The 20,385-nt window shown below is 48.5% G+C and overlaps 1 protein-coding gene across 1 annotated transcript; it reads left to right on the forward strand.

Annotated features, from left to right (window-relative positions):
* Positions 1 to 405: 405 nt before the first annotated feature.
* Positions 406 to 12,784, forward strand: LOC142925143 (kinesin-like protein KIF2A). The gene is made up of 10 exons (XM_076068104.1): positions 406 to 411; positions 517 to 588; positions 801 to 959; positions 1,495 to 1,558; positions 2,315 to 2,406; positions 3,591 to 3,733; positions 4,931 to 5,135; positions 7,243 to 7,353; positions 8,398 to 8,465; positions 12,395 to 12,784. The coding sequence occupies exons 1-10, from the start codon at positions 406 to 408 to the stop codon at positions 12,621 to 12,623; spliced, it is 1,149 nt and encodes a 382-aa protein (XP_075924219.1). The 3' UTR covers positions 12,624 to 12,784.
* The last annotated feature ends 7,601 nt before the right edge of the window (positions 12,785 to 20,385 follow it).

Raw genomic sequence — 20,385 nt, forward strand, 5'->3', positions numbered from 1 at the left:
TGTAATACAACGTTCTTTTCACCGTCATGTCTCCGTATTATTTTAGTGGGGTGCACATATGAACCTCATGGCGAGTACCCCGGGGTCCCGAATAAACGGAAGTCAAAATCGCAATGAAGTAATTTACTTTTGGCGACTCCGTCCCACCGCGCACATAAAACGCCGCGACCCACCTGGCGCGGATCGTTCTGTTGCCGTGTCGTCCAAGCGCAGCGAGGACGAATGCGCAGAAGGAACAAAACTTTGAAACTTTGATAAGCGCATCGTGCAGAGCTCGTCGAGAGGAATAGATTGCCGAATCGGTCGCCTTCAGACATTAAATGACGTCGCAATGCAGTTTATGCGAGATCCGGGGGCTAATGGGACCCCGGGGTCCTGCCATCAGGTTCATATGTCAATGGATCAATGGAGGTTGTGGAACGAACACTAATAATAGCCACTTGCAAACCTGTGCCACGTGCTCATGTTGCATGTGCATGTGATGTCCTGCATGTGCCGTGTTCATTTAAAACACAGACAGCAAATGGTTCTCACTGGGAGTTCCTGAAGATGATCCAGGAATACCGTGCCAACCTCGACTACCGTCCGGTCTCCAAACCCGGCGACCCGAGTTTGATTCCCATTCGTGGCCAACACCAGCGACATATCTGAACCCGTCCTGGGCCTCCCCTATGTTGACTTGGCCTCAAATGAGTACCTGGTGCGATGTGTAAGCAGTACCACTGGGGAGTTGAAAGCGGCCGAGCGTGGTGCTGGCCACCTTACACCCCTTGCGTGTGCCACAGTGTCGGCTTTTATAGGCGCTCGCGAACAGCACTTGCCCCAACAGTCTGTTCAGGCTTCACGGGGGATCTGTTTCTTTGTTTAGATTCACCGCCTACCCATTGGTGCAGTCAATCTTCAACAAGGGCATGGCCACGTGCTTCGCTTATGGACAGACGGGAAGCGGCAAAACCCACGTGAGTTCTAGGCCACCACGCGGTCGCCCTTCGTCATTGGCGGTGGAGCAGTTCTTGCGACGGGGTCACGGCCCGTTAACCTCTGGGGAACGGGAGTGCGCACTATTAAAACCGAAGATTCTCAACTCCACGAGAGGCTATCGTTTCACGGTCTGCCTCTTAACACCCTCCTATGCCCCCCCCCCCCCGCATGTGATTGTTATTTAATTATATTATTTGTAGCCTCACCCCCCATGCTGTCCACGTGCCCATCATTGGGTGCCTGGCGTCACGTGACCGGCGCGGTGAGCAGAGCGCACAGAAAGGTTGCTTCACCTCGTGCGTTCGGTGTGCTTGTGCGTGTCCGAAGTCGGCGTTTAAAGTTGTTTTATTTTCCCTAGTTCGCCTAGCGCTGCCGAGTTTTTACTTGTGTGCAAACGTAGTTTTGGCGGCATTTAAAGGGGGCGACCGGGAAAACTTCCCGGAGGCGGAGGGATCTTTTGAGAATGGCTGATGGTGGGGGGGGGGTATAGTTTTATTTGTTTTCTATTTGCAGACCATGGGTGGAAATTTCATCGGTCGCTCGCAGGATTGCACCAAGGGTATCTACGCCATGGCAAGTAGGTGATGTCACTGCACACTGGACTGTACCCAGTAACTGTGGGGTAGGGGGGAAATGTGCCGAGACATTCCGTGCCATCTCTTGAGTTTGGGGGGTGGGGCGGGGGGTGGGGGTGTTGGGGGGTGTGCAATTGTCTTTATCATTTTAAAGCTCTCTTCTGGCATAGTCAACATTAGTACTGGAGGAGGTGGCCCAGTGGTTTGATGGCAATGTCCACTTCATATCACCGAGCCAGCACCCCTGGGATCTTGAGCTGGTGTTGGGTGTCTCATGGAACTTATGCTCTAGTTAGAAAGCTGAGCAAGCGACTCTGGAATCTTCAAATAAAATGCTGGCGATAGTGACAATTATAAAAAGAGGCTGACGAGGGCCTCCTCGCGAGATGCCAGCCGCCAGCATTATCCTTCTTCCCCGCTGATAAGTGCGTGTTGTTGAAGGTGGGTTGCATAGACGTGAGAGCATAGAAATACAGTACAACACTTGGTTTGCTTGACTGCCGTCTGCTGCACAGCATTTAGCCCCCATAGCCGTATAATAACCCATGTGTGCATGGTGGTCACCTAAGTAAAGTAAGAGCGCTTGGCAGGACGATGTACGTCTAGGAGGGATGATTACCATGGTCAAGAATAGTTAAAACTATAAATTAAATCATTCAATATCTTGATACTGGCATAAGGGTCCCATAGAAATAATGATAGGTGGAATTTATAATTTTTCTTTAACTTTCCAACCCTCCCTCCCCCATCACGCCTAGCACGGGATGTGTTTGACCTGCAGGGAGACAAGCACTACAGACATCTGAATCTGCACGTGTACGCCACCTTCTTTGAGATCTACAGCGGGAAGGTGAGGACGTGCGCATGTAATGAGTGTGAGCGTGTGAATGAATGGAATGCCCGTGGGAATGCAGCATGTGTGCAGATGTGTGTGTAAATGGAATGCGATGTAATTTTTAGTCTTTTCTCAACCTCTGAATGAAGGGCCCCTCCCCATGTCACGTCCGTCATGGGTAACTTCAGCATGCTGGTCAATGCGGGTTGTCGGTGAATGGGCTTCCCAGGACCGGTTCGGACATCAACTCGCCACTGATGTCAGCTATGGCTGGGAATGGGAATTCAGGTCGCCAGGTTCAAAGCGCGGTGCGCAAACCGCTGGTTGTATGAACCAGGTACAGCCCATGGGCCCCCTGGGTTCCTTACCCGAATGCTATTTGGGGTGTGCGGGGAGCAGTGGTGTCGCGGTTAGCGTGCCGCGCTACGAACCCGGCAACTCGAGTTCGATCCCCGTCCACGGCCATCGCCAGTGACGATTATCCGAACCTGTCCTGGGTCCTCCCATAGGTCGACAGCCTCAAAGTGGAATACCTGGTGTGGCGTGTAAAATTTGCCGCCGGGGAGACAAAGATGGTCGAGCATGATTAAGCATGTTAAACTTTTATGAGACCTCCTTTGCCAGTAACAAGATATAGAAATAGGTTTTACCCTTTTAAAGGTGTCAGTTTTTGTGCCAGTTAAAAGGGTCAAACCTATTACTGTATGTTAAACTTCTTTCGCACCATATGTGGCCAACCGTGCTAATCGGCGGTGCGGGGGAAGGACGACAAATTAAACGCAAAAAGCAGTTCCAAAGAAATTAGTTTTCAATCCAGGTTTTAAAATGGCTTCATAATACCCAAAGGAAGAGCACTGAAGATGGCCGCAGGAGCGCTTCTGAAAGCGCACGATGCGGTGACCGCCTTTGTTCGGTGGCCAAGCCAAAAGCCGCTGCTGTGAGGATGACCGGTGTTCGCGCGATGATGGTTTATGTTTCTTGACGAGAATCGGCAAGGTATTGTGGTTCATTGGTGGCAGGCACTTTGTGTGTACTGAGTGCGACCTTATTATAATGCATTATAATGTCGTAACCCACCACAACCTCGTGTACCGTGCCGGCAAAGGTAGGGTGCTCGCTTATAACAGCACTTGCCCCAAAAGTCTGTTAAGGCCATGAGGTGGGTGGGGGTTTTTGTCTCCGTGTGACTGGAATTGCAGGTGTTCGATTTGCTGAATAAGCGGGCGCCCCTGCGAATACTGGAAGATAGCAAGCAGCAGGTGCAGGTGGTGGGGCTCATCGAGTGCCCCGTCTCCTCCAGCGAAGAGGTGCTCGCCCTCATTGAGACTGGGAGCAAGTGCAGGTCAGCACGCACGCACATGTATAAAACAAATAATTCGGTGATAATACTTTCATTTAATTAATTAGTATCCAATTATGAGACCTCCTTTGCCAGTAACAAGATATAGGAATAGGTTTTTACCCTTCAAGCTGGCACAAAAACTGACACTTATACAAGGGATCATGTTTGCAATAACCACACCACAAGCAGTCAAAAATGAAAACAAAAAGAAACAACTCTGATAATGATATGCACTGTCCTTGAATTTGATTGGTCTACACCCAAGACGGCTTTTCTTAGAGCCTAGTCCCTTGTATAAAGGTGTCAGTTTTTGTGCCAGCTAAAAGGGTAAAACCTATTACTATATCTTGTTACTGGCAAAGGAGGTCTCATAATGTAAAGGCTTACCCCGAGCTCTCAATACTCTGATAGTGCGCTGTTTTTGAGTTGTATGCCTTATGGTGTCATCTGGTCCAACACCAGTGGAGACTAGGCTCTAAGAAAAGCCGTCTCGGGTGTGGACCAATCAAATTCAAGGACAGTGCCAATATCATTATCAGAGTTGTTTTTTTTGTTGCATTTTTGACTGCTTGTGTTGTGGTTATTGCAAACATGATCCCCTTGTATAAAGGTGTCAGTTTTTGTGCCAGCTAGAAGGGTAAACACCTATTACTAGTATCCAATTGTTTTAATATTTGTTTTGTATTGTGAAAAGTGATATAGGTATGCATTTTTAGGTTCGGAGTAGAGTTGGATTGACTCCGAAAGAAAAACATTCTGATTTACAACGTTTTGTTTTACGCTGTGTTTTTTGGATGGAACGCATCGCTTTCGTGAATCGAGGAATGCCTGCACGTCCGTATATATATACGCGTGTACACAACTTAACCCTTTCCCGTTCCGCACGTGTACATCATCAGTTTTTCTTCTGATTGAGTTCTGGTGACGTACGTGTACATGATGAAAACTAAAATAAAATAACTTGATCGTTACCGAGGCTGCCACAAGGCCCATGCGGGAGGGCGTGTGGCACAGTTTGGCACCAGAATATCGTAGAGTGCGGCGATCGTGTCGCTACGTTTCTCTCCGGCGAGTACGAGCCGCTTGTGCGTTTCGAGGTTCGGCACTTGCAGGCGTTTTGGAACGGGAAAGGCTTTCCGTGGCGCACAGACCTCTAGGTTTGCTAACGCGGGCGGAACCCGTGTGACGCGCGCACAGGACGTCGGGCCAGACATCGGCGAATGCGACGTCGTCACACTCGCACGCCATCTTCCAGCTGATACTGAGGCGCGGCGAGCTCCTGCACGGCAAGTTCTCGCTCGTGGATCTCGCCGGCAGCGAGCGCGGCGCCGACACGGGCAATTCCGACCTGCAAATGTGCCGCGAGGGCGCCGAGATCAACAAGAGCCTGCTGGCGCTGAAGGTTTGTTATTGGATTGTTTTTTTGCCCAGCAAACCCTCGCAGAGTCTCGTGACTTGCGTTCAGGACGGTACTGCCAAGTCTTTTTTTGCAGTCCGTCCCCCCCCCCACATACTGATGATTGTTATTACCTGCGGCTCTGGAGTGGCATGCGGTTCTTTAAGGACTGCTTCGTGATATTGTTTATTCAGCAGTGTCTTGTATTCACATGCAATACAAGCTCTTGAAATATGTAGTTTTTTTGTTGTTGTACGAATTCGAAAAACATTGGCGCGTGTCATTTTAGTTGCCTGTCCCCGGTATAATCCCAGTTGAGTTATTTGTGGGTACATTTGCAAATTTGGCAAATGTGGATCGTGACGCCGGCACACAAATGGGCCTCCTCGTGCACATGACGTCACCGGATCTTTAACGTCCGCTGCGAAGCAGACCGTGTATTTTTACGGTTATACACCTGCGGTATTAAGGAAGGGCGGCCGCTAGATTCTAACTGTCAACAGCTGCAGCAAACGCCATACCGCTGGCCATCTCTCCACCTGTGCTATGCAGAGACCTGGGGACCAAATGCAGAGCCATCCCTTAGGGGTACGGCGAATCGGGATGACCGTCCCGTGCCCAGCGTTTTGGGGGTGGGGGGCCACGCACTTCGACATCACGGTGTCAGATGTAATAATTTAGTTTGAAGGCCTCGGGCGGCCCCACGCGGTGTGATATCTACCCTGGGACCCCGCACCCCACTATGGACGGGCCCTCCCCAAACGTAACTACAAATGCAGCAGTGCCGTTGGCTCCAGTACGATTTTCGCTCCAATGTCACACTGTCTATGGCTTAATCACCCAGAATGCACTTGATATCAGATGTTGGAAGCCAATCGGGTTTGATCCTGGACAATGCTGGGAGGGGTGATCAAAATGTATAAAATGTGTCCTTGGGCTTTTGAGTGGGCACGTCATGGGTATCGGGGAGACATAGCAGCAAAGTCCATTGTTGCGCTGTACCTCCTAGGCTCTCGCATCTATGCTCCGCACATTCACCTACCTTAATTCGCCAGCGTGGTGCATTATGGTCAAATTGTGGTATTGTCGTAAGGAAGCCCTACATTGTGCAGGGCTGCTAACTGCATCTAAAAATCTCCATGGAAATAAATGGGGATCCTGTAAATGATTTCTAGGCTATCCAACCCGTTGATTGACAGGTACATTATTACCTCTTTATTGCTTTAAATCCATGTTTCATTTCAACGTAAGTTATCTCCTATCGTATAAACGGGACACTACCCTGCACAGATTGTCAAGGGGGTCCTTGCCCATGGCTGTTAACCCTGTTACTGCATGACCTTGTTTAAAGGGGGGGTGGAGGGGGCGGGAATACACAATGTAAGAGGGGTGCGACATTGATAATGTTAAACATACTTTTTGACAAACAGTAAACGCTAAACAGAATGAGTAATTATACAATCTGCTCAAGCTCCTCAAACTTGCTATGCATGTGAACAAAGACTGTAATGCCCATTGCTTTATTGTACCAAAATATTGAGAATTGTGGGGGGCTCAGAATGCCCCCCTGTCTGACACTACGGGCTTGTTGGCTGTGCCTCGTTTCCATGAGGACGCGCACGTGTCTGCGTGGGGGTGCTAAACGGGTATGGCACGGGCTCGACAAGAGATGGAATGATGTGGAATGAGAGTGTGGAGCTGAGTGGACTTGCCAATGATTGGTAGCAGCGGTGTCAAGATTGGCTTCTGTGGAAGAGGCTCGTGAAGGACACTACTGGGCAGTTGGGGGCAGACGTGCTCCAGCAACAACGGAAGGCAGAGGAGCGACGCTCACAACAATGAGCATGGCGCCGGACGGGTAAAATGCAGCAAGTTGGCACAGTCGGAGGCACAGGTGGTGCATCGGCCATCTCAGTTGGTCAAACCATGGCACCTTGGTTTGTCCCGTGACCTCCTGCCAGCAGGCGTTCGACACTCCACGTGACCCTAAAAGTGCGCACAGCCTGGCACAAGTGCCGTGGTGACGTCGCTGCCACTTGGTGGCGTATGGCGGCGGCGGTTGTTGTACATGCGTGTTCTGCGTGCGTTCACGTGTCGACGTGCGCATGTGTAGGAGTGCATCCGAGCGCTGGGCCAGAACAAGGCATACACGCCATTCCGCGGCAGCAAACTCACCCAGGTGCTGAGGGACTCGTTCATCGGGGAGAACTCCCGCACCTGCATGGTACGTGTGTGTGCGCGTGCATGTGCATTAGCGTTTGTGGGGAGCGGTAGTGCAATAGTTGGCGCGCTACGTAACTAACCCAGCGACCCGGGTACGATTCCTGCTCACGGCCAACACCATCATTGACGATTATCTAAACTGGTCCTGGGCCTCTGCCCTAGGTTGACTCGGGGCCCCGCGGTGGCGAGATGTTATCTCTCTCGCCTGGTATGCAGGAGGTCGTGAGTTTGATCCCGACCCTGACGCCTGTGTATTTAGAGTTTGCACGTCTCTCCCTGTGGTTGCGTGGAATTTTCTTTGGGTTGTCAAGTTTTTCCGTCCACGTTTAGAAATGCGTGTTTAGAGTATTTGGCTGCTATAAGGTTCCACATGATGAGCCATTTCGTTGAGTTTGTGGGCAGGTTGCTTCTGTAAAACAGCTACAATAAAACCTTGGATTGCGAGCATAATTCGTTCCGGAAACGTGTTTGTAATCCAAAGCACTCGTATATCAGTTGTGATCACGTGACGCTCGGCAGTACAAAGCGTATACGTGCTACTCGTATTGCAAGACCTTCGCTCGTTTATCAAATTAATATTTATTTAAAAAATTTGCTCGTCTTGCAAAACACTCGCAGACAAAGTTACTCGCAATCCAAGGTTTTACTGTATATAGCTCAGACGGGCTTACCTGGTAAATAAATAATAAAGCATTAGTAAATGAGTACCTGCTGTAGGGGCAAGTGCTGTTAACGAGCACCTATGAAGGCCGGCACGGCACACGAGGGAAAGGGGTTGCCAGCACCGCTCCTGGCTGCCTTTGTCTCCCTAGTGGCAATGTTTCCGCACTGCTCCAGGTACGAATTTGAGGCTGAGTCGACCTAGGGAGGCCCAGAACCAGTTTAGATAATTGTCACTGGTGTTGGCCGTGAGCGAGAATGGAACTCGAGTGGCTGGGTTCACAGCGCAGCGTAGCGCTAACCGGGACACCACTACCGCTTTGTGCACATAGAATACACACTCGCTGCCCGCTTCTCTCGCTGTGCTCGCGTGTGGATGCTGCAGATCGCCATGATTTCTCCTGCGATGAGCTCCTGTGACCACACGAACAACACGCTGCGATACGCAGACAGGTGAGGCAAATCACCGGGGGAAGGGGGGTGTGAATTGTAGTGCCGAATGTGGGGTACGCAGGGGCAAGTGTTGTTTGCGACCACCTATTAAAGGCTGTCACCGGCACATGAAGGGGGTGGGGTGGCCAGCACCACACCTAGCCGCCTTTCTGTCCCGAGTGGCAACGTTTACACGCCGCACCGGGTACTCATTTTAAGCACGAGTCGACCGAGGGGGAGGCCCATAATTGGTTAAAATATTGGCCACCATTATTGGTCGTGAGAGGGAATCGAACTCGGGTCGCCGAGTTTGTAGCACTGCACTGCCACTCCTCCCATAAGGTTACGTAGACAAAGATCCCCCATATAGCCCTGTCAGACGGTAGGGACAGGTGCTGTTAGCAAGCACCTATGAAAATTGGCATGGCACATGAGGGGGCAGGGTGGCCAGCACTGTACCCGGCTGCATTTGTCTCCCTCGTGGCGATATCTACGCATTGCACCAGGTACTCATTTGCGGCTGAGTCGACCTAGGGGAAGACCAGGACCGCTTGAGATCATCGTCACCGGTTTTGTTGGCCGTGAGCGGGAATCCAACTCGGGTCTCCAAGTTCATAGCGCAGTGCGCTAAACACCACACTACCTCTTGCCATAAGGTTATGCACATACACACAAGCACGTGTGTACATACGTAGTGAGTCCAACTGAGTCGCAGACGTTGTCTTGGGAGCAACACGTTTATTAACTATTTCCACAACATACTCCAGGGCTATTAACACAACATACTCCAGGGCTATTGACACAACATACCCACGGGTGGTTACCACCCAACTAACCACGTTACGGCGGAACTAGACACGGTTCCACTATCCCGGTCCGGACCACAAGCTGGGTCCCGGACCGTGTGGCTAGAGGCTAGAACAGGGGTGTCTAAACTACGGCCCGTGGGCCAACTGCGGCCCGCCATCCATTTTTAATTGGCCCATATCAAAGTCTAAAAATATAATGGACTATGGCCCACTGTATTGAACTTTTTAGTTTAAAACCTAGGTGGCGCTATTGTCTTGAACAAGGCAGCGTCTCCACAAAGCAAGCAATCGAAGAAAAAATTTGCTCAGGGTCACCAGAAATGCCGGAACCGAAGAGACGCAAGATTGCAGGCGAGTGCAGAAAATTTCAGACTCAGTGGAAAAAGGAATATTTTTTCATAGAAACCAAGGGGAAGTGTGTTTGTTTGATTTGTAGTGAGAGTCTTGCCGTGATAAAAGAGTACAATGTACGACGGCATTATGAAACGAAACATCAGACCTTCACGTCCTACACTGGCACCGAGCAGAAGAAGGTAAAGCAAATGGCAACTAGCCTGCTAATGCAGCAGCAGGTTTTTTTTCGTGCTAACAAAGCTCAAGAAAAAGCAACAATAGCCAGTTATGAAGTAGCTCAACTCATTGCCCTACACGGGAAACCTTTCTCAGACGGTGACTTCATCAAACAGTGCCTCACTAAAGTCATGGGAATTTTGTGCCCGGAGAAAATGCAGGATTTCAACGTTGTTAGTATTTCCAGAAATACGGTTGTGCGGCAAATTGAAGATTTGTCGGCTAACTTAAAACTACAAGTGTCATATAAAGCTTGTGCTTTCGATTTTTACTCGATTGAATGTGATGAGAGCACAGATGCCACGGACACTGCACAGCTGTTCATTTTTTTGCGGGGAGTTGATAATTTTTGCATTACGGAGGAACTGCTCGATCTTCGGAGTCTAAAGGGGACAACAACTGGGAAGGACATGTTTGAAGCTGTGTCAGATGCAATTGACCAGGCTGGAGTTAAATGGGACAAGTTGTGTGGAATTACAACGGATGGGGCTCCAGCAATGACAGGCGAGCGCAAAGGAATGGCCTCTATGGTGAGTGCCAAGGTGCGGGAGAGCGGAGGTGAGGCTGTCAAAATGCACTGTATCTTCCACCAAGAAGCCCTCTGTGCCAAGATAATCCAGCTTGGCGATGTGATGAACACAGTTGTGAAAACTGTCAACATAATTCGGGCACGAGGGCTTTACCACAGATAATTTCAAGCGTTCCTCTCTGATGTCGACGCTGAATACGGGGACCTACTCTATCATTCTGAAGTGCGCTGGCTCAGTCGCGGCTCCGTGCTGCAGCGGTTTTATTCCCTGAGATCAAATATCGACAAGTTTTTGAAAGAAAAGGGCAGACCTCTCCATGAGATCAGTGACCCTTTATGGTTGGCAGACCTGGCTTTTTTAGTTGATCTCACTGATCATCTCAACACCCTGAACAAGAGACTACAAGGCAAAGAGCAGCTGGTACCACAGCTGTATGCGCACATGAAAGCATTCCATGCGATGCTCCGTCTCTTCGAGTCACAACTGCGCAACTTCAATGTAGCGCACTTCCCCACGCTGACCAAAATCAAATGCACATTTCCAAATGCCAAGCTCTCTGCAACAATGGGAGAATATGTGTCTGTGATCACATCTCTCATGACAGAATTAAGTCAGCACTTCCAAGATATTTCTGTCATTGAGAAGGAAATCACACTGTTTGCGGCTCCGTTTTCAATGGATGCAAAAGAAGTGGAGGAGAGTCTGCAATTAGAACTGATCGAAATTCAGTGTGATGATTCTCTGAAGAATCAGCATTAGCTTCTCTCCCTACCTGACTTCTACCGGAGCTTGGAAAAGGCCAAGTTTCCTCTGATGAGACGCCACGCAAAACGAATGATGAGTCTGTTCGGCTCAACATACATCTGTCAGCGGACATTCTCTCTGTTAACGCTGAACAAAAGCAGACTGAGAACCAGAACGACCGACAGCGATCTCCGTGACGTCCTTCGGATCTCAACTACCAAACTTACTCCTGACCTGCCAGCTATCCTTCAGACCAAAGCGCAGCATCACTGCTCCCACTGAGCACAACATTCTTCCCATTACAGGTAAGTAAAAAATTTAACACGCAGTTTTCATTTGTTAATAAGCCCAATTACTTAATAAATTCAGTCAATTAAAGTTGATGACAATTTTTTAGCAAACATTAGTTGATGTGTTAACAGGCCCAATAATTTATTTGTGTAATAAGCTTGAAATATCCACATCCCCTATTTCTCTTCTTGTCTCTCCCTTCATACAGGACAATGAAGGCGGATCAGCACCCTAAGAACCAATCTGAGGCTGTCACTGAGAGAATGACCTGCCAACTCTATTGTAAAAAATTTAATGATGGAGGCTTTTTTTCTTTAAACATGTTCAATTATCAAACGTAATTTACCTGCATTTGATTGATTTTGCCAATATTAGTGCATGAGAAGTGAGGCAGTATACCTCACGTCTAGTGAGTGGCCCAGTCCTTCGTATATTTTTCTGTATGTGGCCCTTGGGAAAAAAAGTTTGGACACCCCTGGGCTAGATGCTTGACGTGGATCTCCTGCCTCTCCAACAGTAAGAACCCCGAGCCACTCACGGGGGGGGGGGGGGGGGGGCCTTATATCGGGCTGGGCTGGGGCTGGCTCCGCCTCTTGCCCCGCCCACCTTCTCGATCTCTCTCGCCCTTGCCCTCCTCCAGTATCATCCTGTCACATGTCCCCAGGTCAGCCAGAATATCATGCCCCCAACGTAACCCTAGCTGTCTGACTCTCTCGCTCTCTCAAAGGGAGCCCGCACCGCACGCTGTGCGTGGTGCCACCGCGCTTAACCAGCGCTCACCCAAGCCCGCACTAGGGCTGGTACTACACCCTGTGTCTGGGGTGTACACACAACAGTATACATCCCGCCGTGGTCTCGCAAGCCTGGCACCAAACAGTGACCTTTCCAGTCACTACACATACACACACCACACAAATCCTAGGGGTGGAATGAGTCATCAGTATTGGGAGGGCTGCGGTGTCAAGGCGGTCTGCCCTTTGTTCTCGTCTGTGATGTCCGCATGTAGGGTCAAGGAGCTGGGGGTGGAGCAGGGTGGGGAGGAGCGACAATCGGCACCGCTCGCGCCCACCACCGCCGTGGTAAAGCCTGAACCGGAGGACGACGTCAATATGGACGAGGCGGGGGAAAAGGAGGCCGCTCAGCCGCGTCATCGCCGGCTGCCCTCTCTCATCCTGGCGAGTGACATTGAGACGGAAATCAATCCGGTGGTTTATTTGAGCATCCCCCGGGCATAGGATGGCATGTGACAGTCGCGAAACATTGACGAATAAACATTAACATTGACAATCGCTCGCTGACGATTAGAAAATAACATTGACACTCATTGGCAAATACACATTAATAGTTCTTCATTCAGGAAGAGACAAAAACATTGACATTCCCCTCTGTATTATTCAGCAATTGAACGAAAAAAAACAAAAAGAAACGAAACCAAACAACTAACCAGCCACCTATCAATGAAACTACTACACAATTGAACATCTAAGCAACGGCACCTAACGAGGCATTTAAACATTGTGCATGTTTTGTAAATAGTCATCGACAGAAAATAATAAAAGTAAGTCCATGAGCCTGAACGCGAGCAGGGAGCTGACAGCATGGGTGGCCGGGGGCAAAGGGAGTCCCAGAATATGGGGGGCAACAGAGGAGAGTGAGCGACCTCCCCCTGAGCGAACAGTTGACTGGGAGCTTCGGGCGAATGCCAAGGCTACTGGGAACAGAAAGTGTGTGGAGGTGAAGTAGCGCGAGACGAGAGGTAGGAGAGGTAGCAGAGTGTACGGAGGGGAGTAGAGCGAGGGGAGAGGTAGGAAAGTGTAAGGAGGGGAGAAGAGCGAGGGGAGAGGTAGCAGAGTGTACGGAGGGGAGTAGAGCAGGGAGAGAGGGAGGAGAGTGTTCGGAGGGGAGTAGAGCGGGGAGAGAGGTAGCAGAGTGTACGGAGGGGAGAAGAGCGAGGGGAGAGGTAGCAGAGTGTACGGAGGGGAGAAGAGTGAGGGGAGAGGTAGCAGAGTGTACGGAGGGGAGAAGAGCGAGGGGAGAGGTAGCAGAGTATACGGAGGGGAGAAGAGCGAGGGGAGAGGTAGCAGAGTGTGTGGAGTGAGAAGTAGAGCGAGGGGAGAGAGGTAGCAGAGTGCGTGGAGTGGGAAGTAGAGCGAGGGGAGAGAGGTAGCAGAGTGCGTGGAGTGGGAAGTAGAGCGAGGGGAGAGAGGTAGCAGAGTGCGTGGAGTGGGAAGTAGTGATGCGAGAGAGATACTTCAGTTCTCCCAAACATGCACGCTCCCCGACCTTCACGGTGTGGGGGAAGGTCTTCATCCAGCAGTGGATTGACAAAAGGGGCTGCCACACGAGCAATGTACAATCATTCTGTTTGCCATCAATTGTCCCCAGTCCTTATAACCCGATGGGCTTATTTACCAGCGTGTGTTGTTCCCCCTTGTGCTGCGTTGGCCATGCGTGCATGCGCAGGAGGAGGAGATGCCACTGTGGCTGCCCTCCGAAGAGTCTCTTCTCCAGCCGCTCAAGAATTAGATCATTGAGCAGCACCAGGTGGACTTGCAGGTGCGATGGCCTGCTTCAGCGGCCGGCTTGCACTCTCCCGTTGCCGTGACGGACGCGGGGAGTCCACGTCTTGCGTGCTTTTGACGCACTCGTGTCGTCCGATAAACGATTTAGCAGCACCTCAATGGGGGCTCCACCAATAGTTTAGTTTTTTGTATAAAGCATTTCTGACCCTACGTTATCTATTATTTGTTACGCTTGTTTTTCCAAAGTAGGCCTTATGTCTACGCACACACGCACGAAATCGAGAACTGTGGAGGCGAGGTAAACCACACAGATGTTTCAAAACTCCCTTCCTGTTGTCCGTCGAGTTGCTATATAACCTGGCTGGCCAGCACAAGATGGTACATAAAGTGTGGACTAATCTCTCATCCGTTCCATCTGCATGGGATAGTATTGCCTCCCCCCTCGCCCGTGCAGGTCTTCACCGGGCACTCGGTTTTCCTCTCACTCGTATCAACACCTATTGACTGGAAACGTTTCAAAACATACATGCCTGAGCGTTGTTAACCTAGATTGAAATCTCATTTCTTTAGAACTGCATTTTGTGGTTTGCTGTACCTTCCCCCGCACCTCCGATTAGCCACAGTTGGTTACGTACGGTGCGAAAGAAGTTCCACATACCCGCATACGTTGCCCGATCGTTGCGGCGTAGCGAGATGCAGCTTGCCCGAATGATGCGCCCTCAAAACCTCAGCGCGCCTTACTTACGTTGCCGTTGCCGCGTGCGACAGAGGTTCCTGCTGCAGCTATCGCTGGAGAACCAGCTCCATGACCTTTGGAGCCAGGGGGAGTGCAGCACATTAGACTTTGCGGAGCAGGTCATCGGCATCATCGATGACCGCTCTGCAAGAGATGCCGCTTTACGGGGTACGTGCGCGCCACGGTGGTTTTTCTGTTGGTTGATTGTGCCTCTTTTGGCTTACGCGAATGTTGGACAATTACATACGTACGTGTGTTGAATTTCTTTCGCACCGTGCTTGGACAACCGTGCTAACCGGAGGTGCAGAGAAATCATGATACGATCTAACTTTTCAAACGTGTGATGCATGGTTTCGTGGTAACAATGTGTCGCGCAAATATAAAATCGGTACAAATCAACGAGCATATGGGAACATTTTTTAAACTCTTAAACGTTTCATTTTACCAGATAAGGCCCCACTGAGCTACGTAGCTCCTTTTCAGAAGCGACCTGGCCACATATGATAGCTCAACGAAGTGGCTTATCGTGTGGAAATGCATTGCAGCCAAATACTCTAAATGTGGATGGGAAAACTTGACAACGTGGAGAAAAATCCACGCAACCACAGGGAGAGACGTGCAAACTCCAAATATACAACAGGCATCCGGGTCGGGATTGAACCCACGACCTCCTGTATACCAGGCAGGGTAGTTAACATCTCGCCGCCGTGGCATGTAAATTGCATCTAGTGTTCTTATTAAACATAAACAATTTGTGGGTTCAGGACTCTTTGCACAGCACAGTTCCAAGCGCAGTCTAGCATCTGTCACAACAACGCACTGTGAAATAGCATCCATCGCACGTTTCAAACACAGTCTAGCATCTATGACATGGTCGTGAAATATCAGCCATCGCGCACAGCGTTGCGCTGTGAATTAAATGCAGAATGCTGTCAACCATTGCCAGTGAGACTTAACACCGAATTTTAAAGCAAGGTAGATTTAATACCATTTCTTTAATTGGCCATTTATTGTAACAGTAAACTTTTGCAGTGAGGTTCGTATGTTGAAATGTTCCAGTAAATAACAATCGAGAGTGCTGTCCCCTTACTTGCGGGAACTATTCCCGAAGGTGGAATCGTGCTGTGTGTTTAAACCCTTGAGTTGGGACCGCAACAATCCTGCTTCCATAGTGCTGGCTTGCAGGCTGGCATCGGTGTAAGAATTTGCAAACCCTTACCAATAATAAAATCAAAAGCTATTTGCGTATTGCTGGGCCTGAAGCGCAGGATGCGAAGTCTGCCGTACGTACGCATGTGTGTATGTTGAACTTCTTTCGCACCGTACGTAGCCAGCAATGCTTACCGGAGGTGTGGGGAGAAGGCCAACAAACTAAACACAAAAAGCAGCTCTAAAGAAATTGGTTTTCAATATAGATTTAAAATACGATCGACTGTATGTTGGTACGTTTATTGCTACATGTACCCATTACCGTTCCTGTGCGTTTCGCAGAGATGCTTCAAGAGCTCGTTGAGATGGAGAACACCAACGCAAAGGTGATGAGCGGGCAGGCAACCCGCGGCTGTGCGAGGGGACAGCCCCATCCAGCCCTTCCCCCCCCCCCAACTCCCTCCGCACTAAATCCTGAGCGCTGCACTGCCGCACCGGCGTCATCCATGACTCCACCACGCGACGACCAACACCATCCACTCCTTCACCACCACCACCGAAGCCTAGTTGGTCACTGACACGCTTCGCACCCCACAAAAACGGTTTCCACCTTAAATTTTGATTTAAAGCTTTCGTGACTGCAGTGATTCATATTCTTGGTTCTTTCGGTAAAGTCACGTTGAAGGGAAACAATAAAATAATTAAATCTATATAAAACAATAAAATTCTCACGACGTTTCGACTGCAACACAAGCAGTCATCATCAGGTGTGAAAAACAACGGCAAGAACATTTGAAAGAAGTGGCGGTTTGTATTTATTTATTTTAAAACGTTAGCACCACGGATAGCGATTTGACAGTTTGTTTAGATGGACGAGTCCATCTATGTTCGGAAAAGAGGAGGGGGGAGACGAAAAATTAATGTATGCATACTCAGTTGTCTGGGCTGCGAGTCTGGAGTGTGTGTGTAAGTGGAGCGGTGGTGTAGCGGTGAGCGCGCTGCGCTATGAACTCGGCTTCCCGAGTTCGATTCCCACGTACGGCAAACACCAGTGACGATTATATCTGAACCGGGTCCTGGACCTCCCCTAGGCCGGCTCGGCCTAGGGGAGGCCTAGGGAAGGGCCGACCTTTATAGGTGCTAACAGCACTCGCCCCAACAGTCTGTTAAGGCTACACAGGGCATCTTTGTTGTTCGAGGTAGTTGAATACATATTGTGCTTTCGATGGCTCGTTGTGCGAGTTGCCATTGTTGGTCATTGTAGCTTGTTTGATGTCACTCGCAATCGCACATGTTGCCATGTAGTAACTGTCCATAAATCGCTTGGTTATACAGATCGGGCCACCCTATATCTATAGTAAATTAATTTAATGTTTCGGTTTTGGGTCCCGGCACCGGATGGAATCCTCTGCACGTCCGATTAGCACGGTTGGCTCTGTATGATGCAAAAGAAGTTAAACGTACATACAATTGCGATGAATTTGAGAGTGTTGGTGACCAACCATGAAAACAAGGTTGAACATCGAGTACTAAAACACTGCTTTATGTACGTCCATGAAACCCTACGTGTTTATGTCCCCCCCTGCTCTTGTGTGCAGATTATACTGTGTATATATTTATTAATTCTTGCATACTCTATTGCGTATGTATACATTTGTTTTTGTATATTGATTTGCGTTTGTATAGGTATGTGTATGCATGTACTGTACACAGTAAAACCTTGGATTGCGAGCATAATTCGTTCCGGAAACGTGTTTTGTAATCCAAAGCACTCGTATATCAAAGCACTCGTACATCAGTTGTGATCACGTGACGCTCGGCAGTACAAAGCGTATACGTACTACTCGTATTGCAAGACCTCGCTCGTTTATCAAATTAATATTTATTTTAAAAATGTGCTCGTCTTGCAAAACACTCGCAGACCAAGTTACTCGCAATCCAAGGTTTTACTGTATTTATTTAATTACTCGCGTGACGTTTGCACGCGTGCATTTATTGTGTACTACATTATATTTACTAATTTGTGCGTTGTATGTGTTTTGTGTGTGTGTGTGTCTTCAGCCCTGAGCTGTCCACTGCTGCAACGAAGGCCTTCCCAAGTTGCTGTAATCTTTCGGTAAAGCCACGTAGGTATAAAACGAATTAAATCACGACGTTTCGGGCGCAACGCAAGCGGTCCGTCATCGTGTTGGGACAACCACAGCAAGAAACAAATTGCTGAAGCGGAACTCTCTGCAACTCCGATTCGCCCACTTCAGCAGTTTGTTTCTTCCTGTTGGTTGTCCCACCTGATGATGGACCGCTTGTGCTGCGCCCTAAACGTCGTGATTTAATCTATTTTATTTTCAACCCACGTGACTTTACCCAAAGAACCAAAGACTATGGATCCCCTGCAGTCACGAAAACTTCAAATCTAGATTGCTGTAATCTCTCCGGGTTCTGCAAATGCAGCGACCGATCGACTGAGCGCCTGCGAACGGGGCTGATTTCATCGCCCTGTCTCCGTTCCGTACAGACTCTCCCCGGTGCTTTCTCTGCCCTCACTGCCATCCTCTCATTATTATTGCCTATGTACGCCCGAATATCGAGCAAAGTGTCTCCTCTCCAAGGGAAATTGCCTGGTCAACAAGCCCGCTGACCTGAACAGTTTATGTGATGTTTCCTTAACCCTGCCGGTGCTTTCGGTGAGAAAACTAAAAATTTTTGGAGACAAACGCTTTTGGGAAAGTGTGAGAGAGTCCACGTTTGTGCATGGTTTTCGTCCTTGTTTTTGCAGCATTTAATAATTTCATTTCTTCTCTCGTCAATTTTTGTTCTAAGTTTAAGAATAGTTTCTCTATGTAACCTGTCTTTTCCATTTAGGATGTGTGAATGTGAGGAATTCTGACTTCTGCATTCAAAGATTTTCATTACTTTGGCACCATTATTTCTCCCGAAGTGGTATTTTTTACATGCCTTAAATGTTGATTTTGTAGCTGAATTTCTGAATGACGGGTTGCATTAATTACGTGGTGCAAGGAGACTCAGATTATTCACTTACAACTTGCACATTGTTTTATCTGAAGGGAAAACAGGGACGGCATTTTTATTTCAATTGAAAAAAAAATTCACTTACATTTTCTGCATCTTAATTTCTATCTTTTATGTTTACTATTGCATTGGCAGTGATGTGCAAATAACAAAAGCTCAACACAAATCGTCATTAACACTGCCCTAAAAAAAAAAGTCTGTTTTGGGCAATGTCCATCCCATCTTTATCTCGGCGATGGAAAAGGGCCATTCCCCCCAAAAGTGTCAACCATGATGATCACAGCATCGTTCTAATCTTAAGCTGATTTTGGATTCAACGTTTCTCACTTCCATCGATCAACTTCCAGGTTCTTCCGAGCCGGTTTCCAAATTCTCGACCAGTGAATTCGCTAAGTTGTTTTAAACCAAAGGAACACATTTAAGCATCATTCTGTATTTACCAGCATTAAAAAAAAATCACAAATATGTAAAAGCATCATCTTGTTATTTATGCCGAAGGTGTTCAAAACCACCCCTAATTGGGTCTGCGAGAAAACCTAACATTGTTTGTTGGGAAATGCAACTTCTGCATGCAACTTCTGCAATGCAACTTCTGCATTTCCCCCCATAGGCTCAGGCCCGTGACACTACATAGTCCGTTGGGAATCCCAGCGGTGGTAAGCATTGTACATAGTTTGTGATCGTTGTCCGTTTGTGTGTTGTCAGCATGCCCCCCTCCCCCCCTCCTAACAGTGGTCTCATGTCACTAGCATCTAATCTTCTGCTGCTGCAACAGCAAAACTGTACATGTGTTTAAAAATATATTGTTCAATAGGACTGACTTTTGTCATCTGTGGCAGCAGTATGTATTTTTTTTGGTCTGAAGTACATTTGATGAATTATTTTTTCGAATAATAATTTTGAGCTAAGTAAATGCACTGCAAAGTTGTCATAAGTGACCAGAACTTTTATTGGTGGGTTACAGGCAGTGGCACACAATGGAGACCCATATTTTTGTTTAACAGGCGTGAATTAATCGCACTTGTCGTGCTGAACATTAATAATTTGCAGGTTCCTGAATGCGCATCCTCTGTTGAGGTTTCACTTTCCAAACCGTTCAAGGATTTGCAAAACGGCTCTTCGGCTGGTGGTCCCAATGGTGGGATGTGCTTAGAAAATTCTATGGACACCTCTGTTAAAATGGACAGAATTCATTACTGTTTTTTTTCTGCTAGAATTAGGTGGTACAACGATTTACCCGTGGTGCTTCCACCCGCACCCATGCTCGTTTGCCCTTTCCCCCCACCCCTCGCCGAATTAAACGTTCTCTTGTTGTCTTCTTTCATAGAAGCTTCTTTCATAGAAGCCAACTTTCAGTTACCAACCAGTGGTGTTTTTCCTTCCTTGGACTAACTAATGCTGACCCTTCATGAACCCCTCTTTCTTTCACATCAGGGCCAATAAAATGTTTGTCTGGTGTGTCATGGAGCTCGGTTTTAAGGCCTTTTTAAAATATAAAATAGAGAATATTTTAACGTGGAAACAATGGAGTTATGTTTTGATTTAAAGCTTTTGTGACTG

This window comes from Petromyzon marinus, chromosome 1 (assembly GCF_048934315.1).
Source record: "Petromyzon marinus isolate PM22_M1 ecotype Great Lakes invasive population chromosome 1, UKy_Petmar_22M1.pri1.0, whole genome shotgun sequence".
NCBI classification, from domain to species: Eukaryota; Metazoa; Chordata; class Hyperoartia; order Petromyzontiformes; family Petromyzontidae; genus Petromyzon; species Petromyzon marinus.

Bases quoted from the DNA above. Each gene is read 5' to 3' on its own strand.
- LOC142925143 (XM_076068104.1), top strand. The intron at 2,407-3,590 runs GTGAGGACGTGC...CTGGAATTGCAG, and splicing joins TTGAGATCTACAGCGGGAAG to GTGTTCGATTTGCTGAATAA. The intron at 7,354-8,397 runs GTACGTGTGTGT...TGGATGCTGCAG, and splicing joins AGAACTCCCGCACCTGCATG to ATCGCCATGATTTCTCCTGC.